Genomic DNA, 22187 nt, shown 5'->3' with positions numbered 1-22187 from the left:
GTCCCAGATTTCCTGAATGTTTTGTGATGAGAATTTGTTGGTTTTGCTGTTTTCTTTGATCAGTGTGTTTATTTTCTCTATGGTATCTTCAGTGTCTGAAATTCTTTCTTCTATCTCTTATAATCTATTGGTAGTACTTGTCTCTGTAGTTCCTGTTCGTTTACCCAGATTTTCCATCTCCATCCTTCCCTCAGTTTGTGTTTTCTTCATTACTTCCATTTCATTCTTCAAGTCTTGAACCGCTTCCCTTACCTGTTTGATTGCTTTTTCTTGTTTCTCTTGGTTTTCTGGGGTATCTTTGAGCGATTTATTCATTTCCTCTACCTTTTTGTTTGTGATCTCTAATTGTTTATGGCAGTTTTTCACCTCTTGTTTAAGGTCTTCTATTACTTTCATATAATTCACTTTTGAGTCAAATTCTTCTAATTCTTCTAGAGTAGGGTCTACAATTCTTCTTATTTCGGGATCCCTGGATTCTGGTGATGTCATGTCAGGTTGTTGGAGGAATTCTTGCATTGGCGCCTTCCCATCTCTTCCTTCAAATGGAGCCAAGAGAGGCCTGGTGTCTTGGTTCAGTCTTTGCTGTGACTGACTCTCTGGGTATATCTCTTCAGTGAAGAAGCAGGAACCGTCCCGTCCAGATGGAACTCCTCAGCACCGTCCAGATCGAACTCATCAGCAGCTAAACCTGGACGCCTGGTAGTCCAATGACCCGTGGACAAAAGGGAGAATTTGGGGGGCAGGACGGGGACGAGTAGAACACAGGACACCCTGCCGCAAAAGCTGAAGGTGCGCGAGCTCCCTTTCCTGGGTCCCTGAGGCCCGCCCGGTAGGCAGGCACTCACCGCTCTGGGTGAGCAGCCCCAGTGTAGGAGCAGAAAGCTGTTCCTGAGCAAAGGACCCAGCAGAAAACACAGGCTTGGGGGGGGGGTCGTGTGCAAGAAAGACAGCCCTGCAGAAGGAGCTGGGGGAGGGGGGGTCTGTGCTCTCTTCCGGGACAGTTAGTTCTTCCAGTTAGTTCCTTGGGCAGCTGAGGATAGGGAACCTGAAAAGACCCTATCCTATAGCAATACTGACAAATATCTTGCATATCACCATAGAACCTTCATCTGGTGATGGACGGAGATAGAGACAGAGAACCACACTGGAGCACTGGACTGAGCTCCCAAGGTCCCAATGAGGAGCGGAAGGAGGGAGAAGATGAGCAAGGAAGTCAGAACCACGAGGGATGCACCCACCCACTGAGACAGTGGGGCTGATCTATTGGGAGCTCACCAAGGCCAGCTGGACTATGACTGAAAAAGCATGGGATAAAGCCGGACTCTATGAACATGGAGAGCAATGAGGGCTGATGAGAAGCCAAGGACAATGGCACGGGGTATTGATCCTACTTCATGTTCTGGCTTTGTGGGAGCCTAGCCAGTTTGGATGTTCACCTTCCTAGACATGGACAGAGTAGGGAGGACCTTGGACTTTCCACAGGGCAGGGAACCCTAACTGCTCTTTGGACTGGAGAGGGAGGGGGAGAGGAGTGCGGTGACGGGAAGAGGGGTAGGAGGAGGGGGAGGGAAATGGGAGGCTGGAAGGAGACTGAAACTTTTTTTTCTAAATAAAAAAAAGATTAATTTTAAGTTCTTTGGCAGCAGGGAGGACAGTTTCTGTGAACTGAACCTTGGCTCCCTGTTCAGGAGCATATTTACCATTATACCCAAAGGTTGTATTTGGAGTACAACAAGTTCTCATACCAAAGCCCCTTTGATCTATTTAAAATATTCTCTGTAAAAAAACATCACATCCCTACCCAGTCCTTATTGTGTACTCTTTGCAGTTCCCAATAAATCCAGGCCCCCAATATGCCGGGATAGTCTTGTGACTAAAGTAATGTCAACAACTCTAGAAAACATAAAAAAATCACCTTTTTCTATTATAATTTTTTATGGTCTAGACACCTTGAACAAACAACTAAAACATTTGGTCATTACCCTACATACAGTGAGAAACAACTTTTCATTCTCGTGCTTATCTAATGCTTTCCCTAGATACAATGACTACCACATTTCCACTACATCTCCCCCTTTTGTTTGAGCTTTTTAACTATGTTGAAGATTATGCAGTCACACAGTAAAGATAGACTTTTCTCTATCATGTTTTCTCACAATCTTATGTAGATAAATCAGAGTATAGTTTTTACTAGTCATCTTTTTTATTATTTTTTTATTTTTATTGAGAGCTACATTTTTCTCTGTTCCCCTCCTTGCCTCTCCCATCCCTTTAAACCCTCCCACAAGGTCCTCATGCACCAAATTTACTCAGGAGATCTTGTCATTTCCAACTTCCCATGTAGATTAGATCTATGTATTAATTCTCTGGCTTAGTGATTTGTGGGCTGGTTTTATTTGCTTTATGTTGAAAAACCACTTATGAGTGAGTATGTGTGACAATTGTCTTTCTGTGTCTGAGTTACCTCACTCAAATGATGATTTCTAGCTCCATCCATTTGCCTGCAAAATTCAAGATGTTGTTGTTTTTTTTTTCTGACATTGTGTAAGTGTACCACATTTTCCTTATCCCTTCTTTGGTCAAGGGGCATTTCGGGTGTTTCCAGGTTCTGGCTATGACAAACAATGCTCTTGTGAACATAGTTGAACACATGTCCTTGTGGTACGGTTGAGCATCCTTTGGATATATGCCCAAAAGTGGTATTACTGGGCCTTGAGGAAAGATTAAAGGCTTATACTGCCTTGTCTGACCTGGTGGCTCTCTTGGTGCTGGTCGTGTTCACATGTCATCTTGCTGTATATCCCCACAGATGAGTCCAGGCCCAGGGCAAGTGAAGACTCAATTTGGACAAACAGAAGAGGCTCGGGTTCTAGAGAGAACCACAAGATAAGACTATAGTACCGGAACATGGTATAGGCTGGGAAGAACCCCTGGAAAAGTCACTGTGGGCAGCAGGCACCATAACCACTTGTTTCCTTGGGCTTCCTGTACAGTTGAATGCAAAGTGGATGTAATTTAGGTGAGGTGACTATAGGCTATAATGCCAGAACATGAGAGGCTGAGGAAGAGGACCACAAGTTTGAGAGCAGCCTTGACTACAGAGTGAGTCTTATGCTATTCTGGGTTATCATTCTGGCTTCCTTTCCATTATTATAATAAAGCAATCTGAACAAAAGCAACTTTGGAAAGAAACAACTTTTATTTATGCTTATAGGCTACTGACCATCACTGAAGAAAGTCAGGGCAGGAACTCAAGCAGGAACTTCAGGAGAAGCCATAGAGGAATGTTGCTTGCTGGAGGGCTCAGACTCAAACTTAGTTTTCTCATACAGCACAGGATCATCTGTCTGGGGAATGATGCTCCCAAAACTGGTTGAACTCTATTACATTAATTAAAATGACAATCTCCCAAGACGTACCCATAGGCCAGTGTGACCTGGACAATATCTTTACTGAGAGTGCTTCCTCATTTGACTCTGAGCTGTGCCAAATTGAAACTTATAAAGCTGTGGTAGCTTCAGTGTAATTGGCCCCCATAATCTCAAAGGAAAGGGTATCAGAAGATGTGGCCTTGTTGGAGTAGGTGGGATCTTGTTGGAGGAAGTCTGTCACTGTAGAGGTGGGATTTGAAGTCTCAAATATGCTCAAGCCACTCTGACTAAGACAGATACTTTCTTGGTGTCTACAAATCGAAACGTAGAAATCTTAGCTCCGTTTCCAGCACTATGACAGCCTGAACACCACCATGTGGCACCATGATGATAAGGGACTAAATCTCTGAAAATGGAAGCCACCACACTTACATGATTTTCCTTTCTAAGCGTTGCCATGCTCGTGATGTCTCTGCACAGCAATAGAAACCCCAATTTAGACAGCAATGTTATTGCATAATTATGTTGTATTTAAAAAGTGTGGAGGTGGTGATGTGGCTCAGTGGTAAAGACAATTGCTTCCAAACATAGAGACTTGATCTGTCCCTGGGGATCACATGCTGTCAAGAAATAACGCCTCAACATTTTCTTCTGACCTCCACATGCACCATGGCATGACTCTCAAATAAGCAAGTAAATGTAGTTTAAAGAAAATATAACAAGTGGTTGGAGTTTTCTGACTTTCTATGGTGGATTATTTCTATGTGCTAATTACCAAGAGAGCCCTTGTCCTAGTGAATAGTCTAGAGCTTTAACTTAAGAACTCAATTCATTCTGGACAAATGACCTTTTGGATACACTCATTTCCCCTGTCCCTTGCTGCCTTGATATTATTTGAGTTCAAGCAGAGTAGGGAGGTAGAACAAATGTTTATTTTCGTTAGTGATTTTTTTTTTGGTTTTTTCGAGACAGGGTCTCTGTGGTTTTGGAGCCTGTCCTGGAAGTAGCTCTTGTAGACCAGGCTGGTCTCGAACTCACAGAGATCCGCCTGCCTCTGCCTCCCGAGTGCTGGGATTAAAGGCGTGCGCCACCACCGCCCGGCTCGTTAGTGATTTTTAAACTTTGCCTCCTGGAAACTCTGGCATGGCATGGTGAACTTGCGAAATGAAGGCAAACTTTGATAGCAAAAAGCCAACTGAGAGAGTTTCTGTTAAAATGATGGGTTGGTTTTGAAAGTTGCTGGTGGGAGAGGTCCAGAGAAAAAAGCTGGATATGCTAATGGTGAAAGTGTCAAATACTGCATTTGAGTTCAGCTTTTTGACATTGTGTGACAACATTGTCATCTACAAAAGTCATGCCTTCAAACCAAAAATTGAGTTACAAGAAATTGTATTATTTCTCAAACCCCAAACTTACAATGTCTCAAATAAGTTTATGAATTTGGGGGCTGAATTCAGTGTTACTCTTGGCTGTGTGTGGCTTGCGGGTTGTGAGTTGACACTGCTGACAGTGATCATCCCTAAACTGATGTACACATGAGCAACACTAAGTGAACTTAGTGTGATTAAGTCATGAAGTTGAGAGGGGATGAGTAATTGGAGGACTTGGAGGGAGGAGAGAGTAAGATGGAATTGATCTCAACTCAATACTCATGTATAAAATTCACAAGAAAATAGAAAAAGAATGTTTTTTTTATATTTTTAATGGATACTTTGTTAGGTTCATGAGATATAACAGTTTAATTGTAAACACACATAGTTGTTCACTATTAGATTTATTTACAGAACTGCTGGGAAGACATAACTTTTTATTATTTAATGAATCATTATTAGTGTTTGAATGTGAGAGAGACACAGTGTGTGTGTCTGTGTGTATTGAGTGAGCATATGTTCTGTGCACTGGGTGTGCCTGCATGCATGAGAATGTAGGCATGACTATGAGTGTGTGAGAGTGTGTGTGTGTGTGTGTGTGTGTGTGTGTGTGTGTGTGTGTGTAAGAGTCAGAGGACCAGGAAGTCTACTATAAGATGGTGTCTCCTAGAAATGGTAGGAAGTAACACCCGTGAAATAACAAAATATTGTTATCTTAACAAGATCTGAACACTGGCATCACTAATAGACATGCTAATACAAACAGGGGAATCTCACAAGACCTCACCCCTAGATGATGACCTATGGTCAATTAATAACTGCTGAGAGAGGGAGAATTAGTCTTCCCTAGGGATGGGTCTCTTAATTGATTGTCCGGTACAGAGTGGTCAGCCCTGAAACCATGCAAACAAGCCACATTAAATGGACTCAGCATGTTGTTTTTATATATTTATGCTTATATATGTGTAATCACAATAATTACAAAGAGATCATAATATTGACATGGAGTGAAGGAATGGGAGGAAAGAGAGTAAGGGTGATGATGCATTTTTTTCTTCAAAATTGCAAATAAAAAAAGATGGAGACTGTGAGCTTTGCAGCCACATGATCTCTTGGATCCTTGTTGCATTAGAGATTAATTACTTAACCTGAGATGAATATTGATCATTTGGACATAGTTTGAGAAATAGATGCTATCAATTAATGTGGGCAAAGTACATAGAACAGTAAACTTTAGATATCATTGTCTGATGTAAGCTTTGTTGGCATAGGGTGCATATGTGTGCATGCACTTGTGGTTGAGTGATCTTCCACACTCTCTACTCCAGTCGATAAAATAATGTAATCTTTAGACCACAAAGCCACAATGGTTGGTAAATTCTGTAAAATCCTTCCTTCTTAGTGCTCCGTCCTACAAACAGGAGCTCTTGGAGCCTGATTGAGTTGGAGGATTTTGGAGATCCTGAGTGATATATAGGACCAGAGTAATGAAAAAGAACTGGGTGTCAGTAACTTCTCCAGGAAGTATGAAGCCTTAGGCCCATTTCCAGCCATCTGCCCTGCTCATCACAGGACATGACCAGAGCACTTGGAATCCATGCCAACAGTCATCACCTGGTCAGTGTGTTGGACAGGTATATAACCCATGTACATGGTTTTTCTCTACAGGGAAAATAACAGAGTACATGGTTTTGATGTTATTTTAATTTTTTATATTATTTGTTCTTTCTTTGTGTTTCTGACTGTGCCATGGCATGCAGGACGGGGAGGTCATAAGACATCCTGCAGGAGTTGATACTCTTTTCCCACAGGGACAACCTCAGGTCATCAGGATTTGGCAGCAAGCACCTTTACCAGCTAAGCCGTCTCACCCACCCAAAGTTTTACCGATGCTGCCTCAACTTAGTGGATTTGGAATTTTTTTCCCCTGCTAAAGGGGATTGAATCTAGGACATCATGCATGCTACTCATATGCTCTACTGAGCTACATCCCCAGCAGCATTTGTTTGTTTACATCCACAGAATGAAATTATATAGAGAACATGTAGATAAAATAGTGCATGCTAAAATATACATGTAAATATATGTAAAAATACTGTATATACTGCATATAATACTGTATATTTAAAAATCTGGAGTCTCTCTCTACTGATTTCCTTATTAAAGGACCATGTACTTTTTTTTCAACAGGGCTGGGCTCATGGAGATCATTTGAAGAGGCAGAGGAGGGATCATATGAACAAGGGGGTCAGGAGCATGATGGGGAAAACCACAGATAAAGCTGAATTAAGCTAGTGGGAGCTCACAGACTATAGACTGACTGGGAGACCTGCACAGGACTGAACTAGGTACTCTGAATGTGAGTGACAGTTATGTGACTTGATATGTTAAGGGGGAGCTAGCAGTGGCATCAGGACCTATACCAGGTGCATGAACTGGCTTTTTTGAGCCCATTCCCTTTGGTGGGAAACCTTGCTCAGCCTTGAAACGGGGGGAAGGGGCTTGATCCTGTCAAATCCTAGTATGCCAGACTTTATTGACTCCTCAAGAAAAGCTTTGCCCCACCTGAAGAGAAGATAAATATGGAGAGGGGGAGGCTGGAAGGCAGGAGAAGGAGAAAGTGGAGTAGGTATATAAAAAATAATTTTTTAAATCAATAATCAACAAACAAAAAACATGTAGATGTGATACTGTATATTAAAATATACAACTATTAAAAATGCTGTATATAATGTTGTATATTAAAAAACCTGGACTCTTTGTCTACTGATGTGAGACCCTCATGCCTTATTCTTAAAGGATTAAGAAGGAATTTCCTGCCAGAATGTTTTAAAATCAGAAAGTGCAGACTAACTTCATGTTCCCAGAAAGATAATGGCCTTGGAATTTGGAAAGGACAAGGACACCAAGCCACGGGGCTGATAAAGATGGCCTGACTCAGGGGCAGGGTGACTTGCTCTGAAAACAAAGAACAAACTGACAGAACAGGATAGGAGAGAAAGCAAAGCCCTTACACCAATGCCAACCCCCCACAACCACCCAGAAGGCCTGCTTGTGATTTTTGCCTTTAAAAAAGCAAACCCCAGCACTTGGGAGGCAGAGGCAGGTGGAGTTCGAGGCCAGCCTGGTCTATAAGAGCTAGTTCCAGGACAGGAACCAAAAGCTATGGAGAAACCCTGTCCCGAAAATAAAAAAAAAAAAAAAAAGGAAACCCCACAAAGAAACTCTTAACTCCTCTCTACCTCGCTGTGACTGGGTGTTGGAGAAAGATTCTGAGATACCTTGCAAGAAAAACCCTGCTTTTTATAGTCTGGTCTTCTGTGGTTTGTGGTGGTCTCTCTGGGGGTCGTAATCTGGGCACAACATTGATATCCTTATTGGAGGGCTATGTGCTTTTTTTAATACAGGACTTATCACTGTAGTCCAGGTTAGCCTCAGACTTGCTAAGTAGCCAAGAATGGTCTTGAACTTCTGATCTTGCTGTCTCAACCTCTGGAGGGCAGGGATTAGAACCACCACCTGACCATGTTTGGTGGTGTTGGTGATCCAGCCTAGGGCTTTCTGAGTACTAGGCAAGAACCCTCTCAACTGAGCTACATCCCCAACCCAGAGTCCTGCACTTATTTTTACTTAATAAATTTTGTTGTCTGACAACCTGTATATAATGAATTCTGGATAATTTTCTCCACTCTCACTTATTTCCCTCCCAACCTTGTCAATCTTACTTCCTCCCTGCAAATCTCTTTCCCATATTCATGATTTCTTCTGTGTCTTACAGGCTTTAACTAGTGCCATCTGTGTGACCATGGGTTTAGAACTGTCCATTAGAGCCTGTGGACTCACCACTCACCAGAGGGCTAACACACAAATGCTACAACGCCTCCCTGTCACTCAGGGCCTGTTAGGTGTCAACAGTATTATGGATTTGTTGCGGGACCAGCGGCAGGCCAACAAACAAAGGTAGCTGGTCCCCTGGACATCCCCAGCGGCTGGCTAGCCATGTGGGTGGCAGGTGGGCAAGGGGCAGACAGGCACACCATGCAGATGGGTTTCCTGCAAGCTGCTGGGGTCCCAAAAGCGGCCAGTCCCAAGCAGGGATGGCACAAGAGACCACGTGGCAGGTCTCCATGTGACTGTGGCAGTTGGGCGAGAGAGACAGATAAACATACCATACAGAGTAAAGTAAGACATTTATTAGGTGGATTATGGAGGAGAAGGGAAAAGGGGAGGGGAGAGAGAGAGAAAGAGGCTGCCTCTCCAAGAGAGGGGACAGGAAGAAGAGAACGTGGGGCTCTGAGGCTGCAAGCAGGAAGGGAGTTGGCTTGGCATGGCTCTTAAAGAGACAGAACAATCATTACAAACAGTTCAGCAGGAAGTGGTAAGGTCTGTCTCATCTCATAATGACCACTAGCATGGAGCAGCAGGTAATGAATTTTGCTATATTGAAGGAGTCGAAGAATTTGGTTTTGTTGGTGGTTTTTGTTCCCCAAGACAGGGTCTCATGCCCCCCAGGCTGGTCTCAAACTCCTTATGTAGCTTTGAACTTCGTCTTTGAACTTGTGATCCCCCTGCCTCTACTCCCTCAGTTCTGGGATTACAGAAGTGTACTACCAATTACATGGTGCTGGGGATGGAGTCAGGGCTTTGTGACTGCTGAGATGTCACTCTCCCAGCTGATTCTTATCACTACTCCTGGATTTTCCTTTTCTCAAACAAACAAACATCAGTGGTCTAAAATTAAAAAAAAATTAAGCAATGCATCAGCTTTAAGCAATTCATCAGAATATGAATACACACATATTCATACACTGCATGATATATCCATTCACAGAGTAATTTTCATTGTTTTAAATGTGGTTCTATGTGGTTATACAAGCTACACAGTCAGTGAGTTTTAGAACATTCTCATCACTCAAAAAAAGGGTCCCTTAACGTTTGCTAGAAACTAATCAAAGACATTTTAACTGCTCAACCCAGCACCTCTCCCAACTTAAGTTGACAGGTCTGAATGACCACTCTATTACATATTGGGTGACTGCTACTCAGAATATTCTCACAATCTAGTAAGGGTGCTGTACGGGAAGACCCTCAGTGCTGGGCTGGAGGGAAGGAGATGCATGTGAAGGAGACATACCTCAGGAGAAGAGGTTTTATTTCTTAGGGGCACAGGTGAGGACATATTCAAAGAGACTAATTTTTTTGTAAGTTGAGTTCTGAAAAATAATGAAGTATCTTACAGGGAAGGAGAAAGACATTCTGTAAAGATCTGTACACAGATAGAACAATTTTGACTTTATTTCATGTGTTTTTGACATAAGCCATCCTTGGTGAAAGGGCATGTCATGTCAATAAATTTGCTCGAATTTTTGATTTAAAAAAAATTACCTTTGGTCTTCCAGAAATGACAACACTGTGTATTGACTACACACAGAATGTTAACTCACAGTAGATCAACATAGGCAGTGATGAACTTCATGATCTATCCAGGAGACCAAAGTCCCGGCCATGCACAACCCTGGATCACTTCTTCCCAGAGTATAAATACCCCAGGCTGGTATTCAGCACCATTAGTGGAAGAGAAGCCTTGCAAAGGGTATCACACAGCTGGAGGGAGAACACAGAGGGCTCATTGCTGACAGACAAGCAACGATGGACCTGACTTCAATTCTCTCCCTGGAAACCTGGGTCCTCCTGGTAATCAGCCTGGTGCTCCTATACCGGTGAGTAACCACCAAAGTTCCTCTTCCACCGTGTCCTCGGGTTGGGGCTGTATTCAGACCTGTATTCTGGTATTGAATGCAAGGTCAAAAGTGACAAGGAAAGCAGGGTCTGGAGAGATGGCTCAGTGGTTAAGAGCACTGATTGCTCTTCTATTTGACCCAGGTTAGAATCCTGCTATCCACACGGTTCACATCATCTGTAATTACTGTCCCAAGGGATGTAATGCCTTCCACAGGCACCAGAATACAATTATAAAACGTGATAACAGAAGTTAAAATTAACTCTTGTAAAAAAAAACTTTGAAATAGCATGTTTTTATTTAATGGAAATACAGGAAGCACGTGACACAGGTGTGTGTGTGTGTGTGTGTGTCTGTGTGTCTGTGTGTCTGTGTGTGTGTTTGTGTTACAAGAAAACTTTGAAGAGTCTTTTCTTTCCTATTATGGGGATCCTGTGGGTTAGACTAAGGTTGTCAAACTTGGAAGTCAATCCCTTTACCTGTGCAGTCATCTTGAAGGCCTGAGATGAAATAATTGTGTTCATTTTGAATTTTTATTTTTGGCAGAAAGAGGTCTCAAACCAGAGCCTATATGTGCTAGTCAAGCACTCTACCACTGTACTAAAGCCCCAGTGACACTAACTATTAAAGTTCATGTTTATGTTATGCAGATCTGCTGGGCACACATACACACTTTCAACTCCCTCTTGCTGAGGTGAAGGGGGTTTCGGATTAGATTTACTCTTGGTATGACCTGAGTGACTTTCAGGTTACATCTAGAGCCACCAGAACTCAGTAGGAGCATATACAAAACATGGGCTGCCAAGCACACTGGACCCCTCACCCCACCCCTAAGCTCTGGGAACTGAGGGACAGCCATGTTGTTGGTATGTTTCATGATTTGGCTTTGGTCATGTTTATCTCCTCTCCTCTTGTGGTCACAAGAGTTTCTGTTTCTCTCTATAGATACGGGACCCGTAACCATGATGTTTTTAAGAAACAGGGAATTCCTGGACCCAAACCTCTGCCATTTTTAGGAACTCTGATGAATTACTACGAGGTAAGTGTTGATTCCTGATGGACAAAAATGGTTTAGTTTTGTTAAATGCTCCTTGATAGGAAATGATAGTGTGATTTCAGGTCCTCATACTGTGTATTCTCATGATAGTAGAGAATGTTCAGTGATTTTTTTAGGGCTCGGTTGCCAACTTAAAACTACCAAATGTGTGTGTGTATGTGTGTGTGTGTGTGTGTGTGTGTGCGCACGCGCGCGCACGTGTGCACGCGTGTGTGTGTTTATAGTGTGTATGCCTGTATTTACATGTGCATGAGTGCCCATATGTGTGCAGATCCTGATGCATGGATATACGTGTGCATGTAGAGGCCAGAGGTTGGTACTGGATGTCTTCTTGATTGTTCTTCACTTTATACTTTAAGGCAGGGTCTCTCACAAACCCAGTTCTCCCTGACTTGACTAGTTTAGCTAGTCAACTCTCTCCAGTGATCCCTTCTCTTGGCCTCCTGCAAGTGGGGATACTGGAGGACTTTAACCCTGATTTGTCATTTATGCAGATATTGGGGATTCAAACTCTGGCTTTTATGGTGTGCTCTTCCCACTGAACCATTTCCACAGCCCCCATTGTCAACTTCCCCCATGCTTATTAATTTTGGGGTGAGTGTGTATGTAACACTGCATGAATTTGTAGGTCAAGGGACAATTTATGGGAGTCAGTTTTCTCTTTCCACCATATGAGTCCTAGGGATGAATCTCAGGTTGTCAGTGTTGGTGGCTAGTGCCTTCTCATCGGAGCCATCTCATTGGCCCTGATGTCAGATTATTGAGCCTCAAGTTTGTCTTTGATGAAATGCAAAGATCTCCAACCCATTTAATCTTGATATTCAGGAGCTCAGACTTTGTGAGCAGTAAAAGAAGTTTAGACATGCCAGCAAGTGATTTAACATGGACGTGGACCTACCTTCTCTTCCTTTAAAGGCAGCAGCCTGTGAAAGAGTGTGAGCAGCAAGTGTGTAACCTGAGACAGGATGGTGGCTGTCAGTCACGTCACATACTGGACTACGCAATGTACTTTGTATTTTCATTTAAAGATACTGAAGGCAAAACCACTGGGAAAAGGAAGATTCAACAAAATATCTGAAGTTAGAAACTTCAGTAATAAGCATGTCATGTGCCACATTTAAGTCTATGTGGATCATTTGTGATGAACCTTTGACACCTGGCCTACGGTCAGTCCACAGCAGACATTCCCAAGCTCACGTTCAGAGGTCGAGAGGCAAAGCTCAAGCTGCCATCAGCTCAGATTTTCCTGTAGACGTTCTATGTTTTGATTGCAAATTCTGCAAAACTATTTCATTATTCTTATTAAGATTATTATTATTATTATTATTATTATTATGTGTGTATATGCTGCTGTGCACATGTGTATGACTATGGCTATGCATGCAGAGTCCACAGGAAAGTGTCAGGTGTCCTGCACTGTCACTCCGCCTTCTCCCACTGAGTCATCTTTTTGGTGCCACTAAACGTTACTGAAGAACTTTTCTCTGTCAGAAACATGAGATTTGATGGTTTGGTTCCCTGGCTACGGAAGGGTTGGCACATACAGGACAATAATGGATGTCATGTTATTTTTCATTCCAGGGTATATGGAAATTTGATGCTATGTGCTATAAAAAATATGGAAAAATCTGGGGGTGAGTATTCTGGAAAGTCCCATGGAGTTGACTCTTTTTAGTGGGATGTACTCTGCTTGTGCAGGACAACGCCAGCCCAGAATTGTAGTAATGGCCCCACTGTTGTAAAGGTGATGCCATGTGTCATGAAGTGCCTTGATTCACAGGACTAATTATCTTGAGAACATTGTATATTGTGGCTTTTTGAAAGGCTTTGATGTTCCAAGGACTCTGGACTTCTTGTATTTGTTATTTTATTTTATTATGTTTTAGAGACAGGTTTCTCTGTGTAACAGTCCTGGCTGTCCTGGAAGTCACTCTGTAGACCAAACTGATCTCAAACTCACAGAGATCCACCTACCTCTGGCTCCTGTGTTCTGGAATTACAGGCATGCACCATCACCATCTGCTGCCAAGACTTTTGATAGAAGTGTATATCATTGTGTACTGTCTTGTTTAACTGACTTTGGAGATTCAATGTATTTAAAACCCAAAATGAGCCGGGCAGTGGTGGCATACGCCTTTAATCCCAGCACTTAGGAGGCAGAGGCAGGCAGATCTCTGTGAGTTCGAGGCCAGCCTGCTCTACAAGGACAAAAAGAATTACAACTTGTCTCAAAGCATCTATTTCATTGATTACCTTGCTATCTATTTTATTTTGCTAAGTCCACAGTTCTGCAGCATGTTAATGCCACACTTTAATCAATTCAGCAGTCTGAATTACCTCATGCTAGTCCAGGCATGACAAAAGTTACAGTCAATACAATAATTTCCATACCACAGCAACCATCAATCCAATCATCCTATGAGTTCTTCTTAATATTCTTTCAGAGAGTTTCTGGACTGGAATCATCATAGGTGTCTTGCAATGGCGTCAGCAACTCACTGGCATCCAAACCATTGGCCTTGCTCTAAAAATAAAGACCCTCAGAAGTGGCATCTAAATGACATCTCTCTTAAAGTGTGATTAGAGCTTCCAACAATTGTTTGTCCAGGTTTATGTGCTATCCCCATATTGTGTTTGGTTATAATTACACAAATGTTTTATTTTACTGAAAATGTAAGCAGGTGCTTATGTTTAAATTGCATTGATTTTCCCTTTATAGCCATTGTTTCTAATAAAGGAGTAATTACAGAATCAGCCCTTTCAGAACTTAGGCAGATACTCATTGAAATCCTGAGTATGTATCAAAAGTATGATGTATATATTTTATTTTTTACAAATTCTGTTATGTGAAATATATACATTTTCCAAATTTCATTTCTTTGATTATCCTTAGGATTACTTCTTACAGGTAAAGGAATTGAACTATACCAAAAACAAGTAGGATAATTTTTTATACTTTCTTTAGCTTATAACCAGGTAATATTAATTTTTACTTTAGAACTTTACTAGTAACATAATGTTTTATAAAATTCTGAGGATTATAAAATAATTTCTATTAATATTTTATCAATTTCTTCATTTCCTTTTGCTTATGGCCCAGTCAATCCAGTATAAAATAATGGGAATGATAAAAAATGGATAATTACCATCCTGATAGGCAATTGTATGAAAAACAGAGTAAATTTTGAATAATCATGAACAAGTTGAACAGTTGTTATATAAAATACAACTAATCTTGAATATTGAAAATCAGGAATTATATTCAGAGACTGACCCATCAAAATCTAATAAAATCTTTAGAAAAGCATATGATTCTGATTTTTTTGACGGAAGCATATAGACTTTGGAACACTTTACTTCTTTCTGCTGTAGAACCAGCATCAGTATAAAATGTAAGAGCCGCAGAAGTAGATTTACTAAATGGGGAAGAATCCATTCAATTCTTTTTGTAAATTGAAGTTATTTACTTTGGGGGTATCTGTTGCTGATTTCACCTAAATAATTGCTACAGGCTCTGTCAGTCATCAAGAATTACCCATCATTGCATTATTTCAACATTTGTATAACATACTGCAATCTCAGCTGGATCCATTTCTGACAATGGATCTTATTCTTCCTTTTATATTTAATTTAGAAACCTCTTCTGTAGAGGTTTTTAAATTTTCATTCTGATTATGATATACATTCTAAAATAATATTTTCCCTTGGCATAATGAGTCCGGTAGAGGAATGAGTAGAAGGTAAAATTAATAAAATACAATGCGTGAGATCTAATTGATCTATGTAGATATCTTGCAATTTCTGTTCTACTTAGGCCAACTCCTTTTCTGCTTCAGTTGTTAAATATCTGGGACTGTTAAAATCTATTCACTTTGTAAATTAGAGATAAACTACTTAATTCTGGAGTAGGCAGTCTAATTGTAGGGTACAACCAATTAATATCTCTCAATAAATTTTTCAAACTCATTAGGCATATGTTATTAATCTCTTCAAATCTTGTTTTTGTGGCTAGTTTCTCTGTTTATTAATTTAAACCTAAATAATTAAGAGAGCTTCCTCTTAGAACTTTCCAGGAGTAATTTCCAATGTCCATTGAGGGAAAATCTGTGGTACCTCAGTAAACACCTTTTCAAGGATATTGACATCCGAGGTAGCTATCAAGACATTATCCGTATAATGATGCTCTTTTTAAATTAAATCTGAATCTTGTAATTTTACCAATAAATACTCACAAGTCAGATTCTTGGGTGAAAACCTGCTAGCTCAAAAAGACAGAGAAGCAACCGTTAGCTGACCATTCACCTCAGCTGCAGTCTCAAAAAGGGAACACTGCTGTCTCTGTCCCAAAACAAAGAGGGCCACCATAATGAAAGTGTCCCCCCTTACTATTTCCTGTGCATTTATCTGTTGGCCAGACTCACTATAACTCTCCTTGACTACATCCTATCAACTAGCTGTTGGCTCTGACTCTTGACCAAAGGTTGATTTTATTTAATACAATCTCAGGGTTCACACTGTGATCAATGATCCTTCAACAGAATAATAAACAATGGATTAAGGACATTGTTGATGAACTACTTCCAATGGTTTATTTTTATTTTTCTAATTTATTTATTTATTAAAGATTTCGGTCTCTTCCCCGACACCGCCTCCCATTTCCCTTCCCCTCCCCCAATCAAGTCCCCCTCCCTCGTCAGCCCAAAGAGCTGTTTAAAAATGGACATAAAGTTGGAATACTTAACATTTCCTAGGGAAGTACTTTCCACTTATACCCTTTTTTGTTTTGTTTTGTTTTTTTGTTTTGTTTGTTTTTCAAGACATGGTTTTTTTGTAGCTTTGGAGCCTGTTATGGAACTAGCTCTTGCAGACCAGGCTGGCCTCAAACTCACAGAAATATGCCTGCCTCTGTCTCACAAGTGCTGGGATTAAAGGTGTGCGCCACCACCTCCCTACTCCATTTGTATCAGGCTGGGCATTATTATAAGTAGGAACTGTAAAAGCATATTTTTTCTTTATATAGTTGCTGCAAAGGAATAGCAAAAAAAATCAGTCTTTTAAATTAACAACTATTCTAACCCAAGCTTTAGGCAATTAAGAAAATAATGGAATTCTAGACTATAAAGGACCCATAGGTTGAATTACTTGGTTTACAGCTTTTTAAATAAGTCATCACCACAATTTTTAAGATTTATTTTATTACAAATAGAGAAGAATGACAAGTATTTGTAGTTTTTTCATGTGTTTAACATCTGACTGTTTTGTCCTAGTTGCTCAAGTGCCTGGAATTTGTTTTAATTAAGGGCCACTGCTCCACCCATGTAGGCTTATTAGTGAACGATTTTAAAGGCAGAGCAGTTGGGAATCCAGCATTGGCCCCTAATCAAAATTTGTGTAGACAGTTTCTGCCTTGTCTTGTTTCTGTACAATCTAAATAGCCTATGTTTTTATTGACATTTTTTTCAATATGAATTTTAGAAATTTATCTCATGTCTAACATCATTCATGAGTGGGTGCTGAAATTGTAGGAATATTAATTTGGGCTGTATAACTCAGAGTAGGTACAATCAGTTTGAGGAATATGTGTAACTTGTATATGAAAATATTCTTTGTCCTTTTTACAAAGTCATGTATAAAAGCATTTTTAAAAATTCTCTATCTGATTATAAGAGTTAACTTAATGCAATAACCATGGAGTATTTTTTATAAATCTTAAAAGATGATCCTTTTTGTAGATCCCAAGAAACATGTTAAATTGGACTGACAATTATTAACAGGGTAGGACAATTTACCTGCATTTTATTTAGTGGAAAAATAGTTTTTGTAGGCTCTTTTTCAGTAAGATATTATTTCCATGAGCTTCACCTCCACAGCCATATTAGTTAAGAAACTGAAAAGCTGCTCTGTTTCAGCTACTACATTTTATTGAATTTAACCAAGAGTGTCTTGAAAGCAATGTAAAGAGCAGAATCAAATACCCACTAGTGATAACTAGACAAGATTATACCCAGTAATATAGCTGAAAATTATAAATTTTTCTTTAAGTCATTTACTATAAAAATTGAATGAACATTCATTTAAGCATTAATCAGATGATCAAGAGAAGAGAACAGCCTCTATATAATGAATAATTAATGCATCTGGAAATTTAAACAGCATTGGCTTAGTACTTCATGCCATGATTACAACTGTTTTCTGTACTACAAGTTAAGCTGGTTCAATTGTTTTCTCCCATGAATGGATACTTGATAATGAGTTATTTCCACTATCAGAAGAAAAAACATTTCCCATGAAGGAACATTTCATATTGAGTTATTCCCTCTCTGAGGGAAAAACAAAAAAAAATTTAAACTAAAATTAAACAAGAAAATTCTAAGTTCTGAGCCAACTGTGCTAGCTCAGGCTGCAGCAGCAGAGCCCACCCATCATTCTCTGGAATTCAGATGTTGTCTCTCTGCACTTCCTGACCCTTGCAGAAAGCACTGACAGGCATCACCCAGCCAGAGAGCTCTGGGTTCCAGCAGATCTGAATTCTTTTTTCTATTGGATATGGCCTTTGCCCTTCCTCTATCCACAGGAAAGAGGATTTTCTCTCCCTTCAATATTCATCTCTTACTTGATGAATATATTGATTATATACTTTCCCTTCTTCTATAGGGAAAAGCCTTTTAATTAAACACTACCCTTTTTTACTGGGAAAATTTCTTTTCAAGTTTCTTCTCCTTTCCTTTTTTCTCCTGGGAAGTTTTCTCCTTTAATTTCTCTTATTCTTTGTCTCTGGAGTTTGTCTATTTGCATCTTTGATTTTTGCAACTCTGCAACTACTGTTTCAATCTTTTGAATCTCTAAGATTGTGTCATCTAAAGAAGGAAGAGAAGAGGAATCTCTGTTGTTTTTATTTTTTTCTTTTCTCTTTATAATTTAATTTTTAAAAAATCATTTTACACTCCGACCCCAGTTCCCCATCAATTTCCTTCTCCCACCTCCCAAGATTCCCCCCATCTGAGCCTCCATTCACCCCTCAGAGGAGATAAGACCTCCCTTAGGGAATCAACAAAATCTGGGATACCAAGTTCAGACAGGACCAAGTCCCTCGCCCCTGAGCCTTCCTGGGAAAGATAACCCACCATTGGTAATGGGATTTAAAAAACCAGATCATGAACACAGGATAAGTTCTGGTCCCACTGCTAGGGTAACCCCAAACAGAGCAAGCCACATAACTGTCACCCACTTTCAGATGGCCTAGTTTGGTCCCATGAAGGTTCCCCAAATGTCAGTCGAGAGTCAGTGAACTACTGCTAGCACAAGTTGGCTGTCTCCGTGGTTTTCCCCATGATGATCTTGACCATTCTTGCTCATATGATCTCTCCTCCCTCTTTCAACTGAACTCCAGGAACTCAGCCCAGTGCTTAGCTGTGGATCACTGCATCTTCTTCCAATCAGTTACTGGATGTAGATTTTATGATGGGTCTTAGGGAGATCACTCATCTTCTTACAGGGCAAGGCCAGTTCAGGCATCCTCTCCACTATTGCTAAGAGTCTTAGCTGGGGTCATCCTTGTGTATTCCTAGGAGTTTCCCTAGCAACAGGCTTTTCTCTAAACCCATATTGACTCCCTCTATCACAATACTCTTTCATTGCTCTCCTTCTCTGTCCCTCCCCCAACTTGGCTATCTCGATCCCTCATGATCCTATCCTCGATCCCTCCCTTATATACCCTCTCAGTTCACCAATTAGATCTTCACTATTTCTCCTTCCTGGTGTCCTACACGTGTATCCCTCTTAGAATCCTCCTTTTAACCTAGCTTCTCTGGGCTGAGGAATGTAACTTATTTATCCTTTGCTTTATGTCTAATATCCCCTTCTAAGTGACTACATATCATGTTTCTCTTTTTGTGTCTGTGTTAACTAACTCAGGACACTTTTTTCTAGTTCATCTATATGTCTGAAAATTTCAAAATATCATTGTTTTATACTGCTGAGTAGTTCTTCACTGTGTAAATGTACCACATTTTCTTTATCCACTCTTCAGTTGAGGGGCCACTAGGATGTTTCCAGGTTCTGGCTATTATAAATAATGCTGCTATGAACATAGTGGAGCAAATAACCTTATGGTATGATTGTGCATCCATTGGGTATATGACTAAGGGTGGTATGGTAAGGTCTTGAGGTAGGTTGATTTTGAATTTTCTGAGAAGCTGCCATACTGATTTCAGAAGTGGCTGCATGAGTTTGCATTCCCACCAGCAATGGAGGAGTTTCCACTTACATCCTCTCCAGTATGAGCTGTCAACGGTATTTGTGATCTTAGCTATTCTGACAGGTATAAGATGGTATCTCAGAGTTGTTTTCATTTGCATTTTTGTGATGACTAAGGATGTTAAAAAAATCTTTAAGTGTCTTTCAGTCATTTTAGATTCTTCTGTTGGGAATGTTATCTTTAGATCCATACACCAGTTTTCAATTAGATTACTTAGTATTTTGATATCTAGTTTCTTGACTTCTTTATAAATTTTGGAAATCAGTCCTCTGTCCAATGTGGGGTTGGTGAAGATCTTTCCCCATTTTATAGGCTACCATTTTGTCTTTTTGGCCATGTCCTTTGCCTTACAGAAGCTTCTCAGTTTCAAAAGGTCCCATTTATTAATTGTTACTTTCAGTGTCTCATCTCCGTAACCTTGACCCTCCCCACTTTCTTCTTTCTCTGAAACAACATTCCTGTCTTCCTGTGAGGAAACATTCTCCTCCGCTGACTGACACTTGCTAGCATGGATGTTTTCCTTTTTACTTTCCTGTTCAAATTCAAGTGAACCTTTCTGTGATTCCTCACTCTGCAGTGGATGCAGAGCATTTGAGATCAAATTACATAAAGAGCAAATCTTGACTCCTCTCTAGGATGTATAGGCTCCTCTCTCACATGAGCTCATTAGGTTCTCAACACTGGCTTCCATACCCCAAGTTTTCATTGAAGGGAGTTGCATCAAACCAATAACAATGTCTGGTAACAATTACCGACAGTTCTGTAAGCTGTTTTTCTCTCACATTCACTCCATTTCCTTTTAACAAACACTAAGTGACCAGCATATTGCTGCTCCTGAGATGGTGAAATCCCCATCCTGAAGAACTGAGCATCCTCTATCGCCAGTCCTGGAGTATCGAGACCTCTCTCATTTCTGAACCCATGACACTGGACACCACATGTCTGGTGCTTCCTGTTGTGTGGGATGTTCAAAGGAAAGAAATTCCACAATTTAATTTTAGGCACACTCGCAACAGGGAGGAACAGTTTTTGTGAACTAAACCTCAAATCTCATTTCAGAAATGTATTTATTGATTCTACACGAAGTTGTGTTTGGGGTATAACAAGATCCTCATGCCAAAGCTGCTTTGATCTATTCTACATGTTCTCTGAAAGAAATAATCACACCCCTGCAGTTCCAGTCCCTGTTGTGCATTGTTGCAGTAGCCAATAATTCAAGCCCTCCAAGCGTGCCTGGATAGTACTGTGACAGAAGACATGCAATGGATGGAAATTCCATAGAGAAAACAACTATAAGTCATAGAAAACAATAACTGTTCCCTACTATGATTTCCTCAAGGTCTTGGAGCCTTGAACAAGAAACTAATATATTCTGCCATTATCATACATACAGTGAGAAACAACTTTTTCATCCTAATGTTTACCCAAGATACAATGATTCTATGAGATTCCCACTACAAACTGTTTTGTCTTTAAGTGACTCGTTGTGTCTTCAATGACATCACCTGTCACTTTACAAAGACTCCATGGATCTGTGGTCAGACTCCCTAAGCTGAACTTGGAATTAGTGTGACAACTTGTTGTATAACCAGAGTGAGGGTCATGTAACATTGGAATCAAAGTGAGGATTTGGGCTCCCACTTTATAACCTAGCTTGTGTTAATGAGCTATTTTCCTCACCCAGGTTACATGATGGTCAAATACCTGTGTTAGCTATCACGGACACAGAGATGATCAAAAATGTACTAGTGAAGGACTTCTATTCTGTGTTCACAAACCGACGGGTAGGTAACTTTTTTAATTTAAAAAATTTAAAGACTTGTTTTTGCTATTTTCATTTATATGTATATATGTATGTCTGTTGACAGAGGTTCTATCGTGCCCGGTCCTGCAGCCTCACAGTCCCAAAGAAACACACAGTCCCAAGGAGGCTTACATTAATTATAAACGGGTTGACATATTATCTCGGGCTTCTTTGTTAACTAATTCTTACACCTTACAGTAATCCATAATTCTTGTCTGTGCTAGTCGCATGGCTTGGTACCTTCTATTAGTGAGGCAGTCTCATCCTGATTCCTCTGTGTCTGGGTGAGGAATGCAGACTGAGTCTTTGCTCTTCCCAGAATTCTCCTCTTCTCATCACCCCGCCTCTACTTACTGGCTGGTTGCTTCAACTATACTTTCTGCCTGACTACTGACCAATCAGCATTTTATTAAACCAGTACAACTGACAACCTTTAAAGAATACAAGACCATTGTCCCACTGCATGTATCTATAAAAGTAAATGCCATACATGTTAGGTTCCTGTGGAGGCCAAAAAAGGGGTTGAGATCCACTAGATTAGTGTTCCAAGCAGTTGGAGGGGCCTGGCATGGGTGCTGGGACCTGGCT

The 22187-nt window shown here is 40.5% G+C and overlaps 2 protein-coding genes across 3 annotated transcripts in view; both read left to right on the top strand.

Moving 5' to 3' along the window:
- The window catches only part of LOC121464906 (cytochrome P450 3A11-like), a 138465-nt gene that overhangs the window by 95384 nt on the left and 20894 nt on the right, over nt 1-22187 (top strand). The gene's annotated exons all lie outside the window — the stretch shown is intronic.
- LOC121464907 (cytochrome P450 3A11-like) overlaps nt 10376-22187 on the top strand; it is a 160801-nt gene continuing 148989 nt past the window's right edge. For both annotated transcript variants that reach the window (XR_005976583.1, XM_041678013.1), the window contains exons 1-4: nt 10376-10461; nt 11427-11520; nt 13120-13172; nt 21480-21579. Coding sequence is in view for 1 of the 2 variants with exons in the window: in XM_041678013.1 (XP_041533947.1) it covers nt 10391-10461; nt 11427-11520; nt 13120-13172; nt 21480-21579 (318 nt within the window). In the remaining variant the exon portion in view is untranslated. The remainder of the gene's footprint in view (nt 10462-11426; nt 11521-13119; nt 13173-21479; nt 21580-22187) is intronic.

The sequence above is a fragment of the Microtus oregoni genome, unplaced genomic scaffold (genome assembly GCF_018167655.1).
Source record: "Microtus oregoni isolate MIOR12 unplaced genomic scaffold, Mior012 000029F_ref0000214, whole genome shotgun sequence".
Lineage (NCBI taxonomy): Eukaryota > Metazoa > Chordata > Mammalia > Rodentia > Cricetidae > Microtus > Microtus oregoni.
The sequence above is the reverse complement of the archived record's forward strand: the minus strand, read 5'-3'. Positions and strand labels throughout refer to the sequence as shown.